Here is an 18,965-nt window from a genome sequence, read left to right as displayed (position 1 = left end):
TACTTATTTTTTATATAAAACCTGTTTGGTGTCCATTTGTAATATTGTCACTGGGTTACTGTATGTGGTCACAACTGCTTAACTTAGAACGCCTCTGAAGTAAAGCCCTTCTGCTCGTGCCAAGCTACCTAGGGGGTGAGCAGGGGTTATTTTAGGAGTGTAATCACCTTATCCTGACTAGAAGAGAGGGTCCCTATTTGTCACACGTATCTACCTGTGCCAACCAGAGACCCCCAAATCAAACAACCCCACTCCCTGCTACCCTGTAATCCGGGTGTAGAACTACCCGCTTCCCCAACTATGCAGATTGCCCGTCACCCTTACCCAATCTGAATTGAGGGGGACTGAGACTCCCCCCTCTGTCCACCGCATCCCCTCCATTATGTTAGGGTACCATCACTTTCACTCTGCTTATACGAGAGTCTGGACCCCTACTACCACAGTTCAACATTTTCAGCATAGCTTTCATTAAGCCCCACCCTCTATAAACATTCCTTGTGGTTTCATCTTATCTGCCACCAGGAAAGACATCTCAGTTTAAAGTTCTGTATCCTCTGATGTCTCTTTACTGATGCTATTTGTTCCTGCGTTCTGCAGACTTTTTCTGGTGTCTATCTCGCTGTGGTCTATGGCTGTTTCCCCCCACCATTCTCCATCCACACAGCAATTCCCAGGCTATCTATGGTGTTTCAAAGTACCAGGTCTTGCCGTCAGCCTTGATCAGCAGTTTTTCAGGGAATAGCATGCACTATTTCAGTCCTTTATTTCGAAGCACCTTTTTAATTTTCATGAACAATCTTCTTTGTTTCTGGACATTAACAGTAAAGTCTGGAAAAAAGGTTACGGTGCTTTTACGAATTTTACACGTGGGGCGATTCGAACTGTGTGTAGTGTGGCATCTCAGTCATGGAAGTTGAACAATCTGGCTATCAGAGGCCTAGGTAGAGCTCCAGACTTTAGTCTTCCTCCCGGAGGTCTACGCGCCCTTTGCCCAGAAAAGAATTTGGAAAGGCCCTGTGATTGCAAGTACTGTGTCACTACATCTTCCACAAGAGGTCCGTAGACGGTCCCTCTGCACGTTCCGGGACTTCTAATATTCTGACGTTATTATGTCTCGATCTGCCTGCATAGTCAGACAGTTTTGTTTCCAGCATACCATTTGTAGCCTGTAGTTCCTCAAGTTGTTGTTTCATGACTTTCAAGTATGATTGGAGTTCCGCTGTGACCGTTTCTACAACCTTGAACTTGTCACCCATTTTCCAGAGGTCCAATCTGGTTAGCAATACTTCAGAGGTGATGGAGTCCATTCGACTTTCCAGTGATGTACGCACCCCACTTATTGCTGCTATAATGTCTCTCAGTGTGGGGTCTCCACTCTTTGCACTGGCGAGGCTGAGGCTGTTCGTTGGGTCTTGGTAACTACCTCCGCATCCTGAATCTTTGGCATTGTATACTTGTCCATTTTGGTTTGGTGGGTCCCCCTTTTACCTTCATTTCCAGACATTACATTTCACGAGGGAGCACACACCCGCCTGACAGGCACCTTGCTACCTCAGGCATGGTTTCCACCGCTTGACCGTGGGGTCAAGCCCACTCCAATTGGCTTGTTGGCTTTCCTCCCTAAGAATAGGGGCCTGCTGCATGATGTTGTCAGTGCTCTAATACAGGGGAGCAGTTGCAGCAGTAGTCTGTCTTACTTCTATTGTGGGTAGCTGCCATCAAAGTTCAACAGGGATCTTTCTCAGGGGCGGTCTGGCCGGACCTCTTCCACCGCTTTTGCAGTGGCCAACCAGGTTCACTAATGGCAGTCCAACTATTTCTCCAGTATCAAATGATGATTAGCTTTTTGATGTCTTTTAGGTCATCGTAGGGTGAATGTAGGCTCCAGCCTCCCCTCTTTTTAGGAGGGACCCGTGTTTCCTCTCCCTCCGTTGCTGGGCTCCGGGTCAAGAAGCCATGCTCAAATCAGGCTCACTCCTGCAGGGCTATAGCTTGACTGACTTGCTTCTCTCATTAAGGGCCTCTGTTGTATGACAGATGAGTGCGGCCACCCCACCAATTTCACCACTGGTAAGTGTGCAAGGTGCTTTGCTATTTACCGCTTTTGCATAGCTGCCACCTAGCGAGTTCTACTTGATCATGCACTCTCCAGCAGGTAAGCCCACTCCACCTGTGTATTCTGTTGAATACCTCTCTGTTAGATAGGCCATCGGCCAGCCCCAGCCACCGACAGGCAGCCACTTCCTTTTTGGTGTTTCTATGGGCTACCTTACCCCACACTTCACTCATCCGGTTTGCCATTTGGGCCAAGGGGCGTCATCCTCACCAGGCGTATCGCTGCAAATGTATAAACCAGTTTCACTGTCAATCCGGGAAACAACCTTTACAACGCAACTTTTACAACGCACTACCATAACAACGAAACTTTTACAACGCAAAAACCATTACAACGCATGTATTTACAACGCATGTTTTTACAACGTAGGTACCTTTACAACGCATACCATTACAACGTAAGTATTGGTAAGTATATAAATATATTTAAAATGTTATATGTTTGGGGTTTTTTAAGGGGTATTTTTAGGGTTCAGGGTCAGTTTTGGGTTTTTGGGTAAAGGGGTATTTTTAGGGTTCAGGGTCAGTTTTGGGTTTTTGGGTAAAGGGGTATTTTTAGGGTTCAGGGTCAGTTTTGGGTTTTTGGTTAAAGGGGTATTTTTAGGGTTCAGGGTCAGTTTTGGGTTTTTGGGTAAAGGGGTATTTTTAGGGTTCAGGGTCAGTTTTGGGTTTTTGGGTAAAGGGGTATTTTTAGGGTTCAGGGTCAGTTTTGGGTTTTTGGGTAAAGGGGTATTTTTAGGGTTCAGGGTCAGTTTTGGGTTTTTGAGTAAAGGGGTATTTTTAGGGTTCAGGGTCAGTTTTGGGTTTTTGGGTAAAGGGGTATTTTTAGGGTTCAGGGTCAGTTTTGGGTTTTTGGGTAAAGGGGTATTTTTAGGGTTCAGGGTCAGTTTTGGGTTTTTGGGTAAAGGGGTATTTTTAGGGTTCAGGGTCAGTTTTGGGTTTTTGGTTAAAGGGGTATTTTAAGGGTTCAGGGTCAGTTTTGGGTTTTTGGGTAAAGGGGTATTTTATGGGTTCAGGGTCAGTTTTGGGTTTTTGGGTAAAGGGGTATTTTTAGGGTTCAGGGTCAGTTTTGGGTTTTTGGGGTACAGGGGTACAGGGTAAAAATAAAGTAAATTATTTAAATGAAATTAAATTAAATTAAATTAAATTAAATTAAATTATAATAATTTCAATTAATTTACATTAAAAAAATTAATATATACTTACCAATACTTACGTTGTAATGGTATGCGTTGTAAAGGCACCTGCGTTGTAAAGGTACCTGCGTTGTAAAAACATGCGTTGTAATGGTTTTTGCGTTGTAAAAATGTTGTTGTAAAAGTATCCGTTGTAAAAGTATGCGTTGTAACGTCATACATCCGTCAATCCTCTTGGCACATCTGCAGTTTTCTTCTTCCCTATGGCTGTCTTGCACCCTCACCCAGTGCAGCGCCCATTCATACTATGGCTGCTCACCAAGTCCTCTTTCCTGCCTCAGGGGCGGCCTTAGGCATGTAAAAGCTGTGCACCTGCACAGGGCCACCAAACCCCAGGGGCCGCCACACCAATATATATCCTTAATATAATAATCCTCCGAGGATGGATACATATTTGCGTGGTGGCCCCTGGCAGGGATTTGGCGGCCTCCGGCTCTGTTCCACTTCCAAACACCCTGACCCCCCTCTTCACTGACCTCCGTGTCTGCGTTCCTTCTGGTTCCTGATTGGCTTCTTTTTTTCCCTACCCACTCCCTCACGTCGTTTGTCACAATACCCTCTCCTCAAATTCGGAAGGGTAAGAGCAGCCACAGGTACTGGTAATTTAACGCCTTTTCTGGACGTCTTATTAAAACACCTTCCTGAGCTCCGGGGGGCTCTGCCCCACCCGGACCCCCTCTTCCGGGGGCCCCTAGCTACGCTCCCTACCCAGGGCCGCCATGAGCCTAGAGCCACCCCTGCCTGCCTGGTGTACATGGCAACCATCCCTGGCTGCCGCCGTGGTGGGACTAATCGCACAGGCTCTTTCAGGCTGGAGGCCACTTGAATCTGGATCCTGTGGGCTGGTCTTCTTCCCGATCTTACCCCCAGGCCGCTGCTAACTCTCATTTATTGTGTGCATGGATCACCCGACTCATTATCTCTCTCCCCACCCTCTGGGCTCTCCACTGCTCACCCTAAGGGAGGATGGGGGACCGGCACAAGTGAAGCCACCAACCACTGATCTGCAGCCCAGCTGTAACTTTGCTCGCCCTAAGTGTGGCAGGGTATGCTCAGACGTGAGTCCCTTGCTCACTTGGCCACTGGATTCAAGATAGCCTGGCTGATGAGGATTATGAATCCGAAACCGGTCCCAGGATGCTTGTTTCCGGTCCATGGAAGACATGGCTTGGCAGTTCGGGCTGGACTGTTCCCATGAGGCACAGGGTCAGACTGATATGCATATAGCCATGTCTGAAATGGGGTGGCTGAGTGGGCTAAAGAATGGTGATGGATTAAACCCAGATCAGTTGACTGGGGGTGAGTGTTTGATTTGCTCAAACGCTCCGTCCATCATCCCCTTTTGTATCGCTTTGTTCGCCCTAAGTGTGGCAGGGTATGCTCAGACGTGAGTCCCTTGCTTACTTGGCCACTGGATTCAAGATAGCCTGGCTGATGAGGATTATGAATCCGAAACCGGTCCCAGGATGCTTGTTTCCCGTCCATGGAAGACATGGCTTGGCAGTTCGGGCTGGACTGTTCCCATGAGGCACAGGGTCAGACTGATATGCATATAGCCATGTCTGAAATGGAGTGGCTGAGTGGGCTAAAGAATGGTGATGGATTAAACCCAGATCAGTTGACTGGGGGTGAGTGTTTGATTTGCTCAAACGCTCCGTCCATCATCCCCTTTTGTATCGCTTTGTTCGCCCTAAGTGTGGCAGGGTATGCTCAGACGTGAGTCCCTTGCTCACTTGGCCACTGGATTCAAGATAGCCTGGCTGATGAGGATTATGAATCCGAAACCGGTCCCAGGATGCTTGTTTCCGGTCCATGGAAGACATGGCTTGGCAATTCGGGCTGGACTGTTCCCATGAGGCACAGGGTCAGACTGATATGCCTATAGCCATGTCTGAAATGGGGTGGCTGAGTGGGCTAAAGAATGGTGATGGATTAAACCCAGATCAGTTGACTGGGGGTGAGTGTTTGATTTGCTCAAACGCTGCGTCCATCATCCCCTTTTGTATCGCTTTGTTCGCCCTAAGTGTGGCAGGGTATGCTCAGACGTGAGTCCCTTGCTCACTTGGCCACTGGATTCAAGATAGCCTGGCTGATGAGGATTATGAATCCGAAACTGGTCCCAGGATGCTTGTTTCCGGTCCATGGAAGACATGGCTTGGCAGTTCGGGCTGGACTGTTCCCATGAGGCACAGGGTCAGACTGATATGCATATAGCCATGTCTGAAATGGGGTGGCTGAGTGGGCTAAAGAATGGTGATGGATTAAACCCAGATCAGTTGACTGGGGGTGAGTGTTTGATTTGCTCAAACGCTCCTTCCATCATCCCCTTTTGTATCGCTTTGTTCGCCCTAAGTGTGGCAGGGTATGCTCAGACGTGAGTCCCTTGCTCACTTTGCCACTGGATTCAAGATAGCCTGGCTGATGAGGATTATGAATCCGAAACCGGTCCCAGGATGCTTGTTTCCGGTCCATGGAAGACATGGCTTGGCAGTTCGGGCTGGACTGTTCCCATGAGGCACAGGGTCAGACTGATATGCATATAGCCGTGTCTGAAATGGGGTGGCTGAGTGGGCTAAAGAATGGTGATGGATTAAACCCAGATCAGTTGACTGGGGGTGAGTGTTTGATTTGCTCAAACGCTCCGTCCATCATCCCCTTTTGTATCGCTTTGTTCGCCCTAAGTGTGGCAGGGTATGCTCAGACGTGAGTCCCTTGCTCACTTGGCCACTGGATTCAAGATAGCCTGGCTGATGAGGATTATGAATCCGAAACCGGTCCCAGGATGCTTGTTTCCGGTCCATGGAAGACATGGCTTGGCAGTTCGGGCTGGACTGTTCCCATGAGGCACAGGGTCAGACTGATATGCATATAGCCATGTCTGAAATGGGGTGGCTGAGTGGGCTAAAGAATGGTGATGGATTAAACCCAGATCAGTTGACTGGGGGTGAGTGTTTGATTTGCTCAAACGCTCCGTCCATCATCCCCTTTTGTATCGCTTTGTTCGCCCTAAGTGTGGCAGGGTATGCTCAGACGTGAGTCCCTTGCTCACTTGGCCACTGGATTCAAGATAGCCTGGCTGATGAGGATTATGAATCCGAAACCGGTCCCAGGATGCTTGTTTCCGGTCCATGGAAGACATGGCTTGGCAGTTCGGGCTGGACTGTTCCCATGAGGCACAGGGTCAGACTGATATGCATATAGCCATGTCTGAAATGGGGTGGCTGAGTGGGCTAAAGAATGGTGATGGATTAAACCCAGATCAGTTGACTGGGGGTGAGTGTTTGATTTGCTCAAACGCTCCGTCCATCATCCCCTTTTGTATCGCAGCTGTAACTGCTGCGCAGGAGCACACTGTTGAGGCGGCCCCTTGTAACCACCTCGAGGCCTGAGGCTGGGCCAACAAATCAATGTTTTAAATGGGCCGGTACTCACCGGTACTGAGTACTGGCACTTCTTAGATATATAATTCGGAGTACCTGCACCTCTCTACTGCTGTGGAGAGTACTCATGAAAAGGTAGGCTCATTAGGTGTGCTGGTGAGCAGGCGTGGGATGTGTCTCTGGCAGCCAAGGCGCCACTTCTGCAGCCCCCGATTTGAGCCCCAGCTGGGCTTTTCAGCAGGGCTCATTTGAATAATGTCCAGCTACTCACCATCACGCTGTGCTTGACAGAGCAGGGTCCATTCAGGACCTGTGCTGTCAATCACATTCACACTATCCTGTGCATTCGTGCAAGCACAGAAATCATGACAGTGCCTTGGCAGTGGCCATCAGGCTACGGTGGCAATTAAAAAAGCCATGTTAGGTGAAGAATATAGCATGGATTTAATCATACCCTAGTATTTTGTGTGTCTGCTTATGTTTGTGTGTATGCCTGTTTTTGTAAAAAAAAAGTGAGAGAAAGAGAGAGAGAATCTAGACACTCTCGGGAGGTTTTTTAAAGAAAATGGGTGGCACTTTGTTAGTACGTGTCTGCTTGTCAACAAAGATTAATTAATAACGTGAAAGGGAGGGTGGGTGGGTGAGTGAGTGGATGAGTGAGTGGATGGATGAATGAGCAAGGGTGAATGTATAGATGGATGGATGAGTAGATGGATGGATGAGTGAAAGGATGCATGGGTGAAAGAGGGTGGTTGATTGGATAAAAGGACGGATGATGGGTGGATAAGTGAAAGATTGGATGGATGAATGAAAGGTAGGGAGGATGGATGAAAGGGTGGATGATGGATGAGTGAAAGGAGGGATTGAGTAAAAGGGTGGAAGGAATACAGGAGTGAAAGGGTTGATGGATGGATGAGCGAAAGGAGTGATGGATGAGTGAAAGGGTGGATAAAGAGATGGATGAGTAAAAGGATGAATGGATGGGTTTGGAGATGGGTAGGTTTGGATTTGAAGGGTGGATAGACGGAATGGTGAAAAACTGAATGATTGATGAAAGACTGAAAAGAGGATAGAATGTAAAAGTTAAATGGTGGACATCAGCAGGTAAATTGTTTGATGAAAGGATGAATAGATAGATCAGTGGAAGACACAAGAGATATCTTCTGGGGAGGGTCATGATGAGTTGCTTCATTTGCTTGGTGCCATAGGAGCTTTGGATCTTCCTACTTGTGTGCTCAAAAATATATAGTATTGTGCCAAACAGCAATTAACAGTATGACATTGTGTAATGAGTTAACCTGCTTTGTTTATATAAATGCATTTCTGATGTGTTTTGGTATGTGCTGCAACTAATATAGAAGTTGTTAAGTATCATCATGTCTTGCTCTTAGCCCCGCCCCTAGTCCCGCCCCCTCGCTACACCTCTAGTTCATTTTAATGAGTACCTGTTCTTATTTTTTACCATTTTAAGCACTGAGTAGGCTTGAGCCTACTGTGTACCAGTTCGGGGCTCACCTCCACCTAAGCCATTGTTGCCCCGTCAGGATTTATTACCGCTGTGCTGGTATTCTGCTTGCCAGATTATTTTGCAGATTTTGAGGGGATTAACGTGGAGTGTCGGAGTTTTTCTAGCTCGCAGCCATCTTCTTTGGCGTAGGGCCACGTCCTCTTGTATGTGACAATCTTGCTGGGGTACAGGGAGTGCGAAAGGAAACACAGTAGCACACAACAACGTTCAAATACCTAAAAAAAATGACCGGTACAGATATTTTAAAATATATCAGTAATTAGAATAGCACAAATTAAACACTTTTTTTGTAATTTTGAAGAGCAATGCCAACAATGGCTGTTATAGCATCAAAACAGGCCAATGCGCAAATAATAATATTCATTGAATGCAATGTTCACACATTGTTTATACGCTACTTAGTTTATATCAGTAAAACTGCATTTCTCTGCAAATGTAGTGGCCATTTCAATGCAAAATGTGCTGTCTGTAAATTATAGTGCGCTACTACACCATGCTCTAGTAATACAATTGCGAAAGTGTGCTCCAAAGTTTACCACTGGTTTCACACAACACCCTTATCACTGTCCTGGGGAATGGGTGTGTCTCATTTGCTTTGCATGACGCTTTGATTTTTTATAATCCCTATAACTTCATTATTTTTACACTAATGGCAGAATGTCAATTCTATGTCTGTTCCACCACCACTGCGCATAAATCTGCAAATCAACACTGGAAGTGACTGTATTAATTCTCTCTTTATTCACTTTTATTGCTCTGGTTGACAAATAAAACCAATCTAGAGCGTGGAAACTCAAGTCGGTGGGGCAATTTTCTGTTGCATGATCCTTCCGACGGTATCTAGCAGTTCAAAACAGCTCAGTCAGCAGGATTGCTTTAAAAGGTACATTATCTGAAGCACAATATGCTACTTTTAGCACAACGACAATGATGTACTTTGGTTACTATTCACAGTTGACACGACTCCCCAGTAAGCAAATACAAACAATCCCAGCAAACACGTTATAGAATGCAGAGGGCCTCTCTATACATTTTCCTTAGTGGGCAGAAACCGTTGTGGGTGTACCAGTGCACTGTTCACCTACAGGCAGCAGGATTAGAGGGTGTATATAAAGGCTGCTGTGCGCCCGTCTAGAGCATCGAGGTCGACAAACCATCCAGCAGCCAACATGGGAAAGGTAAGTGAGAAATGTCAGGTTGTGATGTTTTTGGGGGAGATAGACACATATCTTACATAAGAATATGCTAATTTATACGATAAACATCACTGGCACTTAATTGGTTTCCCGTGCATGGCAGGGCACTTTTTTGTCATCATCACACTTGCGCTGGTCATCTAATTTCGAGATGAGCAGAACAACCGGCCTTTTTTAATACAATATACTAATACCTGCCTCCCCAGCCATTCCTTTAGCTTTGGGGACCTGGAATAATCCGATCTGTCGCCGTTGCAGCCGAGAGAGATGGTTAGAAGCTGTTTTGGTGCTGTCATTGGCAGCAATGACGGGCAATAGGTGGTGCAAGCAGCAGTGGCCTCCTCGTCAGGGTCAAGGCACTTAAGGGCATATTATCAAGGGCTGGCGACATAATTATCGCCGTTTTAGCATCCGTTTTCGGGTGAAAAGCGGCGTAATTATATCGCAATATCATTAAGGACACGCTAGTGCGTGTTTTCCTTACTTAGCACCAGTTTCCAGCACACCTGCCATCGCATCGCTAATGAGATGCAAAGTAGGCGCAGCTGTCGAAACAACATGGGTAAATATCGCAAAGGTTGCTTCGCGATATTACCAACGAGTTGCAGCGATAATTTTAATCACGCTAACTCTGCCTTAATGCAGGAATTTAATGTCTGGTAAATTCCTGACTAAGGCATACCTGACATGGGGGTGAATTGTGCGGCTAAGGCCACAGGGCCTTATTATCAAGCCTATCGCGGTTTTCCATGGAGCATTGCTGGAAAATCAGCGATGTTCCATAGAAAACCCCGCTATCGCTGGATTTCTTATCGCCTTTGAGATAAGCGTTGATAATACAATGCAATCTTGGCGATTAAATCCAGCGGTAGCTGGTGATAAAACTAGCAGCGCTAAGCGCACTTTGCGATATTTATCGCAACTCCTTGGTAATAGGCCCCTAATTATTTTACAAATTAAGCACTGACCCCATAGTATCCTCCAAGGTTGGTAGGCTACTTCTCAACATGCTTTACTACTGTCGAGTGGGTAGTGGTGTCATAACCTTCTGTTTATAACCCACATTGTCCCAGCTCTATTCTTTCCACAGCTGTTTAACTATTTCATGTGATATAATAACCCATAGACCCCTCTCCTGTTTGGGGCTATTTAAGTCACCTATCCTCATGGACTTGTGTTTAGACCCCATGTATAAGGAATTTTATCTTGGCAGTATTGAGGCTAAACTATTTCCCCCACCAAATAGCTATAATTCTACAACTATTCTACACCGAGTTTTAGAATACTAATAACCGCGCCATTGCTGTTTGAATAAGATAATTATAAATGAGTTTTGTTTTTAATTAGCAGCATTTATTTCAGATTCATACCTGGGTCTCGCTAAGTATAAGAAATCCACCTTACACAGAAATTGATCAGGCATAGAAATTGCACTTCTATTATTACCATCTCGAGTAGGTAGAAGGACCCATAAACATATCTTTCCATATTATATCATGACTTTGACTGGACAAAAGTAAGATCAATGACATGAATTTAAGAGCGGTACGTCTAATATTTAGGCATTTGTACATGTCCTAATGCTAAAAACAGCAATCATTTTTTTTTGTAAATGCTCCCAATTGTGGGAGGTATGTGAAATGAGGCAAAGGGAAACCAAGTCGAGAACTGGTTAGTGGCATCTAAAGTCACCATATAGTCATTAGCCCACACTTCCCCAGTTGGGATGTTTCCGTGGAATTTTCAAATTTACGCAATTAAGAAATTAATTATTCAAAGGTATGAAATGCAGAAGGATGTAAATAAATTAAACTCCTCCCCCTAGGTTTGAACAGTTTTGTCCTACACGGATCCTATGACCTTCCAGTAAGGCTCTTCTTGTGTTTCCGCCATTAGACGTTGCCTCAGAGGCGGCCCTCGTTTCGGATGACAGCTAAGAAGAGGAATATTTTGCTGGTTCACATCAGGTCCAGTCTAGACCAGTCAGTCTACAGAGGAAAAGGTGTCTTTGAATCTGTTTTACTAAAGATTTCTTAGGACGCTTTTCTTATATTAATATTTGTACTTTCTCGGCAGCACTGACACATTTTTTCGGCATTCGTGTGTTCAGTTAATTTAAAAGGAAGAGAAAATCGATTTGAGTGAGAACTAGATTTAGATATGAGTTTGCCTCCTTTTGTGCACTAAAATCAATGATCCAAATTTCAACCAAGGGACTTTTTAGTGTGTTTTGGTTCTACTCCACTAGTATGGTGTTCCTCATATATTAACTGGTAACAAGCTACCTAAGCCAAAAGTAGCATTGTGCCATTCCAGTGCAATTATTTACTATTCGATACTATTAGCACAATATGAAAGTGATTCCGTAAACATGAACCGACAGAATGAACATGTGACGAGCAGATAATCGATCTGTAGAGCTTTGGCATTAATTATTCAAGAACTATGAAAATAATGTGTGGTGCTTCACCTTTCACAGCAGTGTGTTTAATATCCTCTATTCGACTACAAATGTCGCACGTTTATCCCAAGTGCATGCAGAAATACATAATACATTACAATTTGTATTATCTTTGTTACAGATCATCTTCTACGAGGACAGGAACTTCCAGGGTCGCTCCCATGAGTGCAGCGCGGAGTGTGCCGATCTGAGCTCTCACTTCAGTCGCTGCAACTCCATCCGGGTGGAAAGTGGCAACTGGATCCTGTACGAGCACCCCAACTTCAGGGGGCACCAGTACTATCTGAGAAGGGGCGAGTACCCGGACTTCCAGCACTGGATGGGCTTCAATGACTCGATCAGGTCTTGCCGCTTGACCCCACAAGTGAGTGTCACTCTCTTTCATTTTGTGTATTTGGAGAATCTTTTTAATCAATCAATCATAGTATATATAAAGCACACTACATACCCGTGAGGGTCTCAAGGCCCTGGGGAGAGGGGGTTAGAAGCTGCTACTGTTCGAAGAGCCAGGACTTGAGAAGTCTCTTGAAGGTTAGGAGGTCTTCGGTCTGCCGCAGGTGGATGGGGAGGGTGTTCCATGTCTTTGCGGCGAGGTGGGAGAATAATCTGCCGCCGGCGGTCACTCTTCGGATGCGGGGGACGGTGGCGAGGGTGCGGTCTGCGGAGCGGAGCTGGCGGGTGGGGGTGTAGAGGCTGAGTCGGCTGTTGAGGTACGCTGGTCCGGTGTTGTGGAGTGCCTTAAGTGCGTTGGTGAGGAGTTTGAAGGTTATCCTCTTGTTGATAGGGAGCCAGTGGAGGTCTCTCAGGTGGGGTATGATGTGGAGCTATTGAAAGACACCAGTCCATAGCATGCACACTGGGCCCGATTCACAAAGGCAAACTTACACTTTTGTGTAACTTTCCACTTGCTGTAGTAAGTTTACTATACTTTTTGGAATTCAAAAAATAGAAGTGTGATTTTACAACTAGTGTGAGTTCATCTTTGTGAACCAAGCCCATCTACCCCATGACAGAGTGGCCATATCCCATAAATACACTGTCTGTGTTATCTGTGAGTGCCTGCAGTATAATTAAGAGAGCAGCCGTGCAATACGACACTGCAAGGCATTAGGAAGTAAAGGAGTGTGTTAGCAGCTTGTGAAGACCAAAATTGTGGGCTTGTCACATAACATTCCCGCACTCTATTTTGCCGGCACTTCCTGCAATACATCAGCAAAGTTAATTTCCAGTGTATTGTCTGCTGAGTTAGTCATTTCTTATATCCTTTTTTCCAAGACACTTATAGGGTTACTAAAAGTACCTTAAATCGAGTGGTACATTCCGACTAGGCTTATTTTCTTTTGTTTAAATAATTGTCTTTTTGTTATACTGAAAGACATTCGATGGTCTTCTGGAATTATTATGATAGGTGTTTACATATGTGCTGGAAGCAGCATACTAGTTATAAGGTGATTACATTCCTTCAGTCATTCTGTAAGTGGTATTCATAAATCTCTGGGACTCTGCGGCAGGTAAAGTGAAAAGCACTCGCATCAGGTGCAGGCCACCATTGTGCATCACATTTGGCATGTTCTGTCCCCTAATAAGAGCAGTTTATGCATCAGTGCATGGCATCATCCTGGCTTCCTGAACTAGACCCCTAAAATGATGGTGCCCAGAATTCTAGAACTCCTCCAAGACAGTCAGCCGTCTAGACTGCCCCAGTACCACAGTGGCACTGGTGGGCTTGGCAGTGTAATGGTCAAGTGTCTGTTGCCTGGTCTCTGCGGATTCCCCCATTTCCACACCCTCACATCAGTGTGATTTTTAATCTTCACTACACATCTTATAATTCAAAACTACAATCCACACAGAACAGACTGAGGTTTGCCCTGACTCCTACACACCTTATGTAATATGCTGATAGAGTAGTGGTTACAGTTTGTCTCAGGTTGTAAGGAATAAGTGTTCACAAAGGGCTACCTTAGAAATATAAACACTCGTGAGTTAATTGTTGTCCTATTATAGTTATCAATTATAGTTTTGAAAACATAATACTGCCTCTTGTTATGCTAATAGGGATGTAAAGTACAAGTTCACCTTGCCTAACAAAAGCGAAGTAATCTATTCCGATATTTGAACAAAGGGGTTGACATTTAATTAAATTATGAAGGGTGTCCTATTTTGTCATAAATCTTGATTTTGAGATAGGTTTTAATACTGGTTTGCCTTATCTTGCCATTACAGCACCGTGGATCCTACAGAATAAGAGTTTATGAGCGAGAGAACTTTGGAGGTCAGATGATGGAGTTCTCTGAAGACTGTCCCCATGTTTTCGAGCAGTTCCGCTACAATGACATCCACTCCTGTAATGTGCTGGAGGGACACTGGGTCTTCTATGAAGAGCCCAACTACAGAGGCCGTCAGTACTACCTGAGGGCCGGAGAGTACCGGAGGTACAGCGACTGGGGAGCTATGACCCCCAGGGTCGGTTCTTTCAGGAGAGTTCGGGATCATTATTAAAGTTATCTCTTTTGTAAAGGCTAACCTGTCCATGTAACCAATAAATTACCATGCAAAATCATTTTGTTAGTTTGGGTACTTATTGTTACTTAACTGTTACTATCTATAAACATGTGATTAAAGCTTATGAGAGCTCAAACATGTTCACGAAAGTAAATGCATTCAAACGTTATGTAGAGATATCACCAATATGCTCCCTCTGCATGTGATTCCAAGTATCCATTCGATGAAAGCAGATTCATGTTTCAAACCTCGACACTACAGCCCAACACTACTATCTCCATCCCATACTTATTACCCTTGACCGCTACCATACCTTTGAGATCTTCGATTGGCTCCGCACTCTCCTGATTCACTGCTTCAAGAGATAGCCAGTTCTGTATTATGGCGCCCCTACACATTCATTATCGCCCTCCTACTAACCTGCATCATTGACGAGCTTGTGCAGCTAAATACTGTTTGTTGTTTATGTCCAAATAGTATTCTCCTTGCCCTCTCTGACGCACATCTCTTTCAGCAAAGAATCTGAAGCCTTGGCACCATCAGCCACATGATGGTAGTTCATGCCATACTCTGAACTCAGCAAAAACAGATATCTCTCAACTATACTCTACTGCAGACACACAAAATCCCTCTTCCATCTCATTGTCTTTTGAGAACATCCTTCCCTGTATCACCCCTCGCCTCACTTTCTGCCTCACCCTCTCTTGAACTATGTTATGCAAATCTGTTAGTGTTCGCTTCAAAAGTCTCAAGTGGCTCCCCACCGTAATGACTGCAATATCAGCCATTGCCGGTGTTGTGTAATATGTGGTATCCCCACGGTATCTGGTATCCCCCGCTCCTCGGCATTTTCCGGAAACGAAACTCAGCCCGGGCAGGTTCAGACAGAAGCAGCTGATCACTGCTCGGGCTGAGTTAGGGGATACACGAATCAACAGGATCCAAAACTCGGCTCTGGCGATAAATCACCTGAAACTTGTGCACGAAGAGACAGACAGAAATATATAGAATGAATCGTAATGGAAATAGCAATTAAGCTAATAAACATTGTGAAAGCAAATAAACTATTGCTGATGCATATCGAATCGTAACGAAATAACATGAGGGGAAGTGAATAGAAACAACGGCAGGGGTTTAAATAAGGGGAAAAATGATATCAAAACGAGCGAAAGATTAAAGGGTAAACGTAAAAAAAAAAGGCAATGAAGAAAGCAAAGTATTAACATGGGGAAAGCAAGTGTTCTGATTTTCATATAATGAATATGTTACCAGGTGTTAATGACAAACATATAACATGCACAATAAGTTGAATAACAGTGCATGTTTAGTTTCACTCATACAACATACTTGGTATTTTACTAGCTGCCCTATCTTTTTGTGTCCAGGCTAATTCAACAAGCATTGGCAGCGCAATCGGTCTCATACTTTTGTGAAAGTTAGAGCTATTGGCGTTGTAAATAACAATGTTTTTTACTTATTTTTTTGGTCGAGCCTGGGCAGCGCATGCGCTACTCTGTGGCACGATGTATTGGAGCATGAAATAGAAGCCCCGCCCACTCTCCTCCCATATTTGCCATTGGCTTGTGTCATTGTCCTTCGTATTGGCTTGCGTCATTGTCCTTCGTATAATGCTGGCTTCTGATTCGTTAATAATCTTGTTAGTGCCTCCTTAGTACCGCCTTGTCTTCATTTGTATCCTCCCATGAGGACTGGCCCTTTTACTTCAGTTGTTACACAATACATCTTTTTTAGTCTGTAAACTTTTTTTCTTTAATGAGTTTCTCCTACTGAAGGTACAACACGCTTTCCTGCAACATTCAGTACGCCATGCGTGCTTTCTCTTTCCGAGCAGCCAGGGATAATGGTGACCACTTCTTTGAATAGGTTTCACATTTACAAGAGTTTGAACTATTGGCAATGTAAATGACGATGCCTTTTATTTATGTGTTAATTAGCAAAACAGATAAATAAAAGTAATTGTCATTTACAATGCCAATAGCTTAAACTCTGGCAAATGCAACACCTATTGCACTGCAAATGCTTGTCATACATGGTTCCTGGTGCACACTGGTGGCACACATTCTGATGTTCGTTTCTCACATTGCTGGTTTGCGAACGCAGATACTGTGGCACGCTCTTGTCTCAGGCTACGCAGCACACATTCTGGGACTAGTTGCCCTACTGCCTTTGTTCGTACACTGGTGCACGCTGGTGGCTCACGGCATACATTCTGGTGCCAGCTTCCTACGTTGCAGGTTGCTTGTACAGGAATTCTGGTTCACGCTCATGTCATTCACTGCACAGCACATTCTAAGGCTGGTTTTCTACATAGCATGGCAGGTTTTCCAACACAAATCCTGGTGCGTGCTTGTCTTGGATGCTGCACAGCACACTCTAATGCTACTTTTCCACATGTCTAATTTTTATTCACAGATTCTGGAGCACGCTCATGTCTCATGCTGCACAGTACACACTAATGCTGGTTTTCCACAGTGGTATTTTTCATGCAATTATCCTGGTGCACGCTCGTGTCTCATGTAGCACTGCTCATTCTAATGCTTGTTTCTAACATGGCTGGCTTTCACGCACAGATCCTGGTGCACGCTTGTGTCTCACGTTGCAGAGCACACACTAATGCTGGTTTTTCACAGGGCTGGTTTTAATGCACGGGTCCTGGTGAACGCTCATGTCTCTTGCCGCACAGCAAACTCTAACACTAGTTTCCCACATGGCTGGTTTTCGCACACGGATACTGGTGCATGCTCATGCCTCACGCTGCACAGCAAACTCTAAAGCTGGTTTCCCACACGGCTGGTTTTCGCACACAGATCCGGGTGCACTTTCATGCTACAAAGCAGATACTAGTGATAGTTTTCATACATGGACCCTGGTGCACGCTCGTGTCTCATGCAGAACAGCACACTGTAATGCTGGTTTTCCTTAATGCTGTTTTTAAGGCACAAGTCCTTGTACACACTTGTGTTTCACGCTGCACAGCACACTTTAATGCTGGTTTCCCACATGGCTGGTTTTATGCACAGAACCTGGTGCACGCTTATGCGTCATGCTGCACAACACAATCTGATGCTGGTTTTCAAATGAGTTTTTCCAACTGCAGGCAGAACAGGCTTTCCTGCAACATTCATCTTGCCATGGGTGCTTTCACTTTCCAAGCACCCCGGGACAATGGCTGCTGCTTCTTTGCAAGGAAATAGGTCTCATATTTACAAGAGTTTGAGCTATTAGCATTGTAAATAACAATGTTTTTTATTTATGTGGTAATTACAAAACAGATAAATAAAAGGCAGTCATTTACAATACCGATAGCTGAAACTCTTGCAAATGCGAGACCTATTGCATTGCAAATGCTTGTTTTTGTTTGCAGTGGAGTGATCAGTTAGAAAACGAGAGTTAGAGCTATTGGCGTTGAAAATGTAAATATTTATATGTTATAAAGTAGAGTCGGTGTATGTGGTGTGTAGTGGAATTATGTGGCTACCATCCAGGTAATGTGAGCATTTAAGAAGTAGAGGTGCAGTTAGGATGGATGGGTCGGTGGAATATAGCTATTTGTATGAATGCTTGGATGGATGGATAGCTGTATGAGTACATGCATGGATGTTTGGGTGATCAGATGAATGAAAAGATGGTAGGTGATGCATTGGTAGGAAAGTTACAGATGGTTGGTATGGAAAGAAAAAGATGGATACATAGGGAAAATATTTATAAAAAGGAAAGTCTTGTACTTTATTGGACCTTTGGTCAAAACTGGATGATATATCAGGCTACATGGTGGCCCAGATCTCAATAAACATAAAATCCCGTTTATAATTCAGAAGTTGGTGGTGGTTTTGTGCCCTTATCCCGAAACTATGATTAGTTGTCAGCTTCTTGGATGCCGGCATAATCTGCAGTCTTCCAACACAGTATTACACTTGGATGCTGTTTAACCCATTCACATCTTAAATGCTGTGTTCCATCAAACCTTACAAGAGACAGTTACTAATTATGACTGATGAAGGAAAAGTCTGATGACTGGTCCCATTGATAGCACTTGCATGTGGTGTTCTGCACGTTGCAAGGATATGTTGACAATGCCCTGCTGATGAACACAATTATGCCACTCTGTTGCATTGAGACTGCCAAATATAGGTCTATTCTATTTGTAAACTTTCTGGTGCATGTCATGCACACAAAAGGGATGCTACATGTTTCCGGAGCATTGCAACTTGTACATGTGTGAGGGCAACAAAGGGATGGCGTGACTGGCACAGCAGAGGCAGCATTACGGTCTTTTTGTTCTGAGGACTGCAACATTTCAGAGTGACACTTCACAGCATCAGCTTCCCAGTATCTCTGTTGCTTACTCAATTGGAAGACCAAACAAAAGATATCATATACCGGGGCCATATAACAAATGGCTGCGCCAGCACTAATTGTCACTGTGCACCAGATTAAGTGCCCAACAGCATTACAGAGGATCAGTCTGTGGGGGGCGTGGCTGGACGCCGATGGAGCAGGGAGCCTGAACCGGAGCTCCTGCGGGTGATCCCCCATTACAGCCCATCCTGCCCATTATAGAGC

General features: G+C 44.8%; 1 protein-coding gene across 1 annotated transcript; it reads left to right on the top strand.

The window, feature by feature from the left end:
• The first annotated feature begins 9,369 nt into the window (after positions 1-9,369).
• On the top strand, positions 9,370-14,439 carry LOC144824613 (gamma-crystallin-3-like). The gene is made up of 3 exons (XM_078683667.1): positions 9,370-9,397; positions 11,998-12,240; positions 14,103-14,439. Exons 1-3 carry the CDS (start codon positions 9,389-9,391, stop codon positions 14,376-14,378), a joined length of 528 nt encoding a protein of 175 aa, XP_078539793.1. The 5' UTR covers positions 9,370-9,388; the 3' UTR covers positions 14,379-14,439.
• The last annotated feature ends 4,526 nt before the right edge of the window (positions 14,440-18,965 follow it).

This window comes from Lissotriton helveticus, chromosome 3_1 (genome assembly GCF_964261635.1).
Source record: "Lissotriton helveticus chromosome 3_1, aLisHel1.1, whole genome shotgun sequence".
NCBI lineage: Eukaryota > Metazoa > Chordata > Amphibia > Caudata > Salamandridae > Lissotriton > Lissotriton helveticus.
This window is presented reverse-complemented; position numbering and strand designations above follow the sequence as displayed.

Bases quoted from the DNA above. Each gene is read 5' to 3' on its own strand.
- LOC144824613 (XM_078683667.1), top strand. The intron at 12,241-14,102 runs GTGAGTGTCACT...TTGCCATTACAG, and splicing joins CTTGCCGCTTGACCCCACAA to CACCGTGGATCCTACAGAAT.